General features: G+C 48.0%; 2 gene segments (V, D, J or C); both read left to right on the top strand.

The window, feature by feature from the left end:
- The first annotated feature begins 3061 nt into the window (after window positions 1-3061).
- Window positions 3062-3786, top strand: LOC133751701 (immunoglobulin heavy variable 3-21-like). The segment is given in 2 exon segments: window positions 3062-3164; window positions 3269-3786. Coding segments are annotated over 2 exon segments (564 nt in total).
- Window positions 3787-7958: 4172 nt separating this feature from the next.
- Window positions 7959-8574, top strand: LOC133751702 (immunoglobulin heavy variable 3-23-like). The segment is given in 2 exon segments: window positions 7959-8040; window positions 8144-8574. Coding segments are annotated over 2 exon segments (486 nt in total).
- The last annotated feature ends 1280 nt before the right edge of the window (window positions 8575-9854 follow it).

The following is a 9854-nucleotide window of genomic DNA, read 5'->3' on the forward strand; positions in this document are numbered from 1 at the left end:
CCCGCACTCATTTGCAAGCAGAGGTGGACATTGGTAGTGCAAGGGGTCAGACTGATGGAAAACACTGGGTGTGGAGTGGTCTTGTTCCCCCCACTCTGCTGGCCTTGTCTCCATCTCAGGGAGACCAGCAGGGGGGACAGCCCAGTGACGTCTGCACTAGAGTCCAGGTGGTTCTGGACTGTGTCCCTGTGAGTCCAGCAGGATGATCCAACCCTGGAGCTGCATCGCTGCTGCCTGAAGGGCCTGCCCCAGAGACTGTGTGTCCAGAGACCCCGACTCCTTCCTCCAACGACTGCCCGCACCTGTTCTCAGCCATGCTCCTCCTTCTGTGGAAGCAAAATTGTCCTTGCTTTCTCTCAACTCTGTCGTCATCAGGAATGAACAAATTTTCTGCCATTCACCATGATAGCTGCATCAACCCCATGTGTTTACAAAATGTCTCCTGCAAAGATGCGGTTTTTCTCCCATGTAGGATTCTTACAGAAACTGAAGCAATTCACTCAGCTGATTAGAAATGACTATTTCTGAGAGGCTTCATCTAAATCCAGAGACACACGTGAGTCTTTGTTACAGGTGGGAATAATGCAGTGGCTGAGTGTTGCTCTTTACTGTTTTATTATGCCTGTTAGTACCATCATGCAGTTCCCCATAGGAAGGTGTATGGAGCACAAAGGTTTATTGAGCTCACAGCTGTAGATGCTGGAAGTCCAGGATCAGACAGTGAGAATGTTGTGCCATCAGGCATCCTAATACTGTGAACACGGATGGGAGGGACCCCATCCCCACACAGGACGTCAGACGAGACCAGGGCTGACTCTGGTAGCACTGTGCTCTGTGCTGAAGCTGGAGACCCAGGAGATCTACTGTGACCTCCAGGAGCAGATTCCCCAGAAGTGAAGAAATCCCACTAGGCCTCAACTCCCAGATCTCCCACCCCTTTTCCCAAGGTAACCGTGGGAGCACACGTAAAACACACAACTTTGGGGACACACTCAGCCTGAATCAGCTCCCTCTCCCTCTCCCCCTCCTCTGCCTCTCCTCCTCCCCCTCCCTCTCCCTCTCCCTCTCCTTCTCCCTCTCCCCCTCCTCTCCCTTTCTTTCTCCCTCTCCCTGTCTCAGGCAGAACAGAGAGGTTTCCTTCTGTAGCCATTCTGGTCCTGATGACACAGAACCTGTCGATCAGGATGAAGAAGCCAACTGTGGATCAGTTATTTTGAGACTGCAGAAGACTCAGGACCAGTTCTAAACACGGCCCAGACAGCCAGTTCCTTCTTATTCCTTTGGGATAGAGGCTACTGATCATACGTTCTGTATGTAAATAGTTACTTCCATCTGTGTGTAGGCTGCGTACTTCTCATCGGTCCACTTGCAATGCAGAAGCTCTGTAGTTTATGCAGCATCATCTGAAAATGTTGGCACATTTGTCCATAACTGATATTTCATTGGTGTTAATATACAGCACACAGATGTTTTGATGTGTACTCAGTTCTTAACACACACACTAAAACCTAAAAAGCCATGAATTGCTTTTTTTTAAAAAAAGTTATTTCAGTTACTTTCGACTTCAAATTTGGAAGAAATACATCCTTAAGTGGCTTTCATGTGCCAGTATCTTCAAAGATTGCTCTTACATAAATCCCACCCAGTCACAATTTAACATCATATACACAGGAAACTCACTATTTCAACCTTTCTCAGCACATTAACAAAATCATTAGGAAAACTGGACAACCACAACTGATGACGGTATAGAGTGCACATCACTCCTGGAGCTGATAGGTGGAGAAGGAAGTCCTGTGTGGGGAACAGAGGTGTAGAGTGTGGAGGTGCCTCCTACCAGACTAGAGCCCTGGACACTCAGCACAGCCTGTCTGTGATTCCTTCAGTAGCTGTGCACCTGTTCAAGGGAGGTATCATTCATGCCAATACCACATTTCTGTGCTTGTGCAGACAACACAAGGGGCAGGCACTGTGGTGCAGAGAGCTAAGCCCTTGTTGGGAGCCCACACCCTGTGCGGAGTGATGGCTCAAGAACCAGCCTCTCTACCTCAGGCCCTGTGTCCTGATCATAAAAAAGTAAAGGTGCGGCCAGTACTGTGCCATAGTAGGTTAAAGACCAAATCTGCAGTACTGGCATCCCACATGTGCACCGGGTTTAGTCCCAGCTGCTCTACTTCCAATCCAGCTCACTGCTACGGCCTGGGAAAGCAGTAGAGGACGGCCCAAGTTCTTGGTCCCTTGTACCCGCATGGGGGATCTGGAAGAAGCTCCTGGCTCCTGGCTTCCAATTGGCTAAGCTCTAGCAGTTGTGTATATTGGAAAGTGAAGCAGAGAATAGAAAACTGCTCTCTCTCTCTCTCTCTCTCTCCCTCCCTCCTTCTATATATCTCTCTTTCTCTCTCTCTCTCACTCTGTCTCTCTGCCACTCCTTCTCTCTCTGGGTAACTTTGACTTTCAAATAAATAAATAAATAAATGTTCAAAATATAAATTAAGGGCCAGCTCCGTGGCTCACTTGGCTAATCTGCCTGCAGCTCCGGCATCCCATATTAGCACCGGGTTCTAGTCCCAGTTGCTCCTCTTCCAGTCCAGCTCTCTGCTGTGGCCCAGGAGGGCAGTGGAGGATGGCCCAAGGGCTTGGGCCCCTGTACCCACATGGGAGAACAAGAAGAAGCACCTGGCTCCTCGTTTCGGAACGGAACAGCCCTGGCCATAGCTGCCATTTGGGGAGAGAACCAATGAAAGGAAGACATTTCTCTCTGTGATTCTCTCTCACTGTCTATAACTCTACCTGTCAAATAAATAAATATATATATATATATATAAATTTTTAAAAAAGGTGGACAAACGCTTTTTTGTCCATAATCTCACAACAGATTCCAGGTCTCATGGCTTTAATCAGCTACATAAGACGCCAGACACCCACATCTGACCTGGGCACTGTCCTGTCTGAGGCGTCTGACCCCATGCCTGCTATATAGGGGCAGCACATGCAAATAGGGCCTCCCTCTGCTCATGAAAACCAGCCCAGCCCTCACCCTGCAGCTCTGGCACAGCAGCTCCAGCCCCAGGACTCCCACGTGTCCACTCAGTGATCGCACTGAACACAGACGCTCACCATGGAGATTGGGCTGCGCTGGGTTCTCCTGGTCGCTGTGCTCAAAGGTAATGATTGTGAATGCGGGGCACTGAGTCTAGGGAGAGGAAGTGAGTGAGAGACAGAGAGGGTGTGAGTGACAGTTTCCTGACCATGTCTTCTGTGTTTGCAGGTGTCCAGTGTCAGGAGCAGCTGGTGGAGTCCGGAGGAGGCCTGGTCAAGCCTGGGGGATCCCTGAAACTCTCCTGCAAAGGCTCTGGGTTAGACTTCAGTAGCTATGCAATGTGCTGGGTCCGCCAGGCTCCAGGGAAGGGGCTGGAGTGGATCGGATGCATTATTTATGGTAGCACAGACTACGCGAGCTGGGTGAATGGCCGATTCACCATCTCCAGCGACAACGCCCAGAACACGGTGGATCTGCAAATGACCGGTCTGACAGCCGCAGACACGGCCACCTATTTCTGTGCGAGAGACACAGTGAGGGGCCCTCAGGCTGAGCCCAGACACAAACCTCCCTGCAGGGGCGCGCGGCTCCACCAGGGGGCGCACAAACACACTGAGCAGATGCAGATCCACGACCAGATCCAGTGGAGAGGAAGCCCTGGTTTCCTGTCAGGGAATTGGGGTTTCCTCTCCTGTAAGAGTTTTGAGGGAGGAGTTCTACTTTTATGTATCTGTCCCTTCCACTGACTTTACAGACTTAGTGAAAGTTTGATGTGATAGGGAGAAGTCCTTTATGAACAAATTCAGGTTCATGAACGATGACGGTGGTCACCAGGGTCAGCGATGCGGGACTATCTGAGGACCTCGTGAGTGTTATACAGTCTGACACAGGACAGCGCCCTCAGGACACTGCCGACTTTAGGATAATTTTAGTTTTCCCTTTAGAAACAGGGACAGCCAAGCCAGAGTCTTGATTTGTTAACCTGAATTATTTAATTATTCCCTCCCAGCTAAATGAACTAACCGACTTATTTTAAACTTGCGTGTTCGCATTCACTTTCACAGACTTCATACCCAATCTGCATTTTCATTTAATACTAAAACTGTGGCCCCTGTGTGAACGTCACAGCTCTCAGGAATGTACTGCAGCTCAGCTGTGTCTCAGGCTGAGCTTCTGCAGGCCCCTGGGAAGCCTACAGGGACTTCCTCATCCTCCAGGTCCTGGGACCCTCCTGTGGGGCTCCTGCCTGAACTCAGGAGGGAAATGCGCTGGACAGTAGCAGTCAAGGTCATAACTGAGTGGAAAGTGTTGGGTGTGCACTTCCTGCTGATCTGTTCTGCTCCAGTGTCGTGGGACCCCTGCACCTGCTGTGGATCAGGGAGAGCAGACAGTGGGACACACAGTGGCTGTGCACTCTGGGGCTGGAGTCCACATCACAGGGAGCTGTGTCTGTGGCTCCAGCATGATGACCAGTGTCCTGAGGCTGAACCACAGCTGCAGGAAGAGCCAGTCCCAGAGACCATTTGTCCAAGTCCTTTGCTCTTCACCTGGTGGCTATGCTGACCGGCATCATCAATGCATTTGGAGTCTTTCATCAGTTTTAGAGAGACAGACACCCAGCTGAATAGAGAGTCCTGGACGGAAGCCATTTACACGCTTTCCCATGCTTGCACTGACAATGCACCCTGGAAGACAGTAGATGATGGATGTGTTATGAGGCCCCATCACCAAGGTGGGAACACTGATGCAGTTCCATGCTCCTGGGTTCCAGCTGCCAAGCCTGAGTACACTGCCTTTATTTATCATCTCCATAAAACATGGGCAAGCACAGCCCCAGTATTCAGAGAAATGAATCTGCAATTGGCCTTTTTTTTCATTTCATAATCATTAATGTTTGATAAATAATAACTGAACATAAACATATGATATACAATGATATGTGTTGAAATGAATGTTTCAAATTGAGTGGAATTAGGAAGTCAGACTTATTGACAAGCTCATCATAAAAACCCATATGTTTCCATGGTAGAATGGCATTTGTCTCTTGCTTTGGAATTCCATAGACAAGATATTCCCTTAACTGCTGTCACCATCCTGTGCAACAGATCACTTAACCTGTGGATCCTGTCGGGCTGAAACTCTGACCTTGACCCAGCCTCTCCTCTGTTCCTCCCTGGCTCAGACTTTTCCTTCACCATTGTATCCTGCCTCTGTGAGTTCATCCTTTGTATCTCATGTCACTGGCATCTCGTATTATTTGTCTTCTTGGCCTTGATGGTTTTCAGAGTGTACTTATCCTGACACATTATCCTTGGACATTATCCTCTAGGATCATCCAGGTTGTCCAAAATATAGAATTTCTTCCACTATACTGCCATATAAACTCCTGTTAAAATGTAACTTTGTACTTTTGTTCCATTATTGATTCTTTCTTCCATGAAAACTTCATGGATTATATGTGTGAACTATTGAGAATGACGCTGCTTTGATTGAACATGGAACTGCAGATGTCTTTGCCACGGTGACTGTGGATCCAGTGGACACCTCCATGGGATATCACATTCCTTCTACCCAGAAATGGTGTTTGCGGATCCTGTGTTAATTGTACTTGTCAGTTTTTGATGATTTTCCATGACGTTTTTACTAATTTTCCTGACCCCAGCCTTGTCCCAGGGTTGTCGTCTCACTCTTCCTCCCCAAGAATTGTCAGCCTTGGATTGTCTGATAATTCTCATTCTAACAGGAGGGATGGGATGTCTCATTGTGCTTCTAACAGGGATATGCAAGCTGTTCCCAGGTTTACAGCATCTTGTATGTTTCCCTTTATATAACTTCTTTAAAAGTTTATAGATATTATTTCACTTATTTTAAAATTTGTATGTATGTATGTGTCCAAAAAGAGACTGAGACTGACATTGGTCTTCTAATTCCTGGTCACTGCCCAGATGGCTACAAAAGCTTTGGCTAGGTCAGGCGACAGCCAGGTGCTTGGAATTCTGTCCAGGGCTCCATATGGGAGTTCTTGGAACTTCACCTATGGCCTCCCAGAGTGTGCTTAGGCAGGAATCTAAAACTGGAACAACCTAGGACACAGCACTAAGCATCCTGATACAGGAGGCAGGAATCCCACGGGCTAACTCCAGTGCTGCTCCTGTCACCACCTTGTCAGTCACTGCATTTAAACATTAGATTTCTTCCCTTGGGATTCAGTTGCTTGAGATCATTCAACATTAGGAACTAGGCTCCTAATCATATGTATAATTAATCTTCAATTTATTTTAAGTATCTATTTTATTTGAAAGGCAGTGTATAGCAAGAGAGGAAGAGACCAACAGATAGAGAGAGAATCTTCAATCCGTTGATTCACTTCCTGAATGGCTACAATGTTGGGGCTGCACAAGCATGAAGCCAGGAGAATGGAACTTCCCCCAGTTTCCCACAGGGCTGGAAGGGACAAACACTTGGGTCATGGTAGACAGTGATCTCCATTGCACTTCCTACCTCTGTGAGCTCAAGCTTGTGGACTGCATATATAACTAATGTCACATACTATGTGTCCACATGTACCTGGATTATTTCTGTTAGCATATTATGCTCCAGGCTGACCCATGATTTCCTAATGACAGAACGACCTCCTTCTTAATACTGAATAGTTTTCCATGTCAAATGTAACAGAATCCGTTCACTGTTTTGTGCACACCTGCTTTATTGTAGACTGAACTATTGTGAACAAAGCTGCATTACCTGAACCCAGGACTGCAGGTGATTTGTGACACAGTGACTTCTACCCAGTGCTTGACCTGAACTCAGAGTCATGATTACTAGACACAGGGAAGACGGGGCATCAGGGGACGGCTGCTACCAGGGCACAAAGCACCACTCAAAGGGAGGAATAATTCCCGCATCCCACAGCGGGCTGACTCAGTTCACTACAACCCTCGACAAGTTGCATGAATGACTAGAACTGATGTCTCCAGACCTCCCAACAGAGAGTGAAGGAAAGAGGGTGGAAATGTGCATGACACTGAGTAGATCTGTGCCCATTTCTACCATACACAGATTCCAATAATACACAAACCCCACTACCATGTACAGTGTTCTGTGTTCATGACGAGTTTTAAACTAAGGCAATGGCTGAATAAGGAAACAAGACATAGTATCCTTAAAAAAATCCACTTGCAGTCTTTCACCTGTTTAAAAGTGAGTGGCAGGTATTAGGACAAAATTGGCAAAGTCCCCGCTAGAGACACCCGTGTTCCCATCAGAGTGCTTCTGGAGCCCAGCCTGAAGGCTTCCCACACTTTTTCCTGATAACACATCATGGTAAACTACAGATGATGCCACAGTGATAGAGCCCCTACAACCGACCCAGGAAACACAGATGCAGTTTTGGGCTCAGGTTTTAGAAAGGCTAAATCCTAGAAGTTGTAGGCATTTGGGGAGTTTGGGGCTGTTAATCCAGAGGCAGAAATCTCCCATTTTCATCTTTTCTGCCCATCACTACACTTCTGTTTCTCTCACCCCTTCTCTCTCTATTACTATTCCAATATCTTTCATATAGATGATATAGATGTCAATAGATGTTATAAAACAATTGTTATTTAAAAAATGGAGGACATGATAATGCTAACACTGGATATTAAGAGTACACACATATTAAAATGAAACAAGGTCATTGCCTTCAACTGTTATAAAAAAAACAATAAAATATAAAATTCATATGATCCGAATCCTATCAGCCTACACCCCCAGGACATGTACATCTGCCCTGGGACTGTCCTGTCTGAGGCGTCTGAACCCAGGGCTGGCTATATAGGGGCAGCACATGCAAATAGGGCCTCCCTCTGCCCATGAAAACCAGCCCAGCCCTCACCCTGCAGCTCTGGCACAGGAGCTCCAGCCCCAGGACTCCCACGTGTCCACTCAGTGATCGCACTGAACACAGATGCTCACCATGGAGATTGGGCTGCGCTGGGTTCTCCTGGTCGCTGTGCTCAAAGGTAATGATGGAGAATGTGGGGCACTGAGTCTGGGAGAGGACGTGAGTGAGAGACAGAGAGAGTGTGAGTGACAGCTTCCTGACCAGGACATCTGTGTTTGCAGGTGTCCAGTGTCAGCAGCTGGAGGAGTCTGGGGGAGGCCTGGTCAAGCCTGGGGGATCCCTGAAACTCTGCTGCAAAGCCTCTGGATTCACCCTCAGTAGCTACTGGATGTGCTGGATTCGCCAGGCTCCAGGGAAGGGGCTGGAGTGGATCGGATGCATTTATCCTGGTAGTGGTAGCACATACTACGCGAGCTGGGTGAATGGCCGATTCACCATCTCCAGAGACAACGCCCAGAACACAGTTTGCCTACAACTGAACAGTCAGACAGTCGCGGACACGGCCATGTATTACTGTGCGAGAGACACAGTGAGAGGCCCCAGGGCTGAGCCCAGACACAAACCTCCCTGCAGGGGCGCGCGGCTCCACCAGGGGGCGCACACGACGTACCGAGAGCACATTCTGGCCTTGAGCAGGCGCAGGAAGAGATGAAGCCCTGGTTTCCGGTCAGGGATTTGGGGTTTCCTCTCCTGTAGCCGTTTTGAGGAATTAGTTCTACTCTTGTGATTCTGACCCTACCGATGACTTCAGTGACGGTGAGGAAGTTTGATGTGAGGGAAGAAGTCCTTAATGAACAAATTCGGTTCATAAACAAGGACAGCAGTCACCAGGAGCCGAGATCCTGGGAATCTCTGAGGCCCCTGTTGATTCTTTTCCAACCTGACTCTGGACAGCGCCCTCAGGGCACTGCCAACTTTAGGACAATTTTAGTTTTCCCTTTAAAACCAGGGACATCTGATCCAGTGTCTTTGTTCTGGTAAACCTCACCTACCTAAGTCATCCCTCTCCTCCCGTCAAAACAAGCATGTGTACCGAACTGAACCTACATTTTTTTAAATCTGTGGGTGATCCAGACTCACTTTTGCAGATTGTTCCCACAACTCCATTTCCCCTTTGATCCTGGAACAGTCTGTGGTCCCTGTGTGAACGTCACAGCTCTCAGGAATGTACTCCAGCTCAGCTTTATCTCAGGCTGAGCTTCTGCAGGCCCCTGGGAAGCCTACAGGGACTTCCTCATCCTCTAGGTCCTGGGACCCTCCTGTGGGGCTCCTGCCTGAACTCAGGAGGGAAATGCGCTGGACATCAGCAGTCAAGGTCATAACTGAGTGGAAAGTGTTGGGTGTGCACTTCCAGCTGATCTGGTTCTGCTCCAGTGTCGTGGGACCCCCTGCACCTGCTGTGGTTTAGCAGAGCAGAAAGTGGGACACACAGTGGCTGTGCACTCTGGGGCTGGAGTCCACATCACGGGGAGCTGTGTCTGTGGCTCCAGCATGATGACCAGTGTCTGAGGCTGAACCACAGCTGCAGGAAGAGCCAGTCCCATAGACCGTGTGTCCAGAGTCCCTACTCTTCACTCCATGTCATGCTGACTAGCGTCATCAATCCATTTGTTGTCTTTCATCTATTTAGAGAGGGAGACTTCCATGCAGCTTATCAGAGTGCTGGACGGAGCCCATTTACACACTTTCCCATACTTGTAATTGATAATGCACCCTGGAAGACAGTCGATGATGATTCAGTTTTAGAGAACTGAATTTTCACTATTTGCCGTTTTTCCATTTCCTTTTCATGAATTTTTGATAAATAATAAGTGAATATAGACATATGAGATACAATGATATGTGTTGAAAATGAATGTATCAAATTGAGTGGAATTATGAAGTCAGAGTTATTGACATGCTCATCACAAAATGCACATGTCTCCATGTAAA

The sequence above is a fragment of the Lepus europaeus genome, chromosome 22 (assembly GCF_033115175.1).
Source record: "Lepus europaeus isolate LE1 chromosome 22, mLepTim1.pri, whole genome shotgun sequence".
In the NCBI taxonomy this organism is placed as follows: domain Eukaryota; kingdom Metazoa; phylum Chordata; class Mammalia; order Lagomorpha; family Leporidae; genus Lepus; species Lepus europaeus.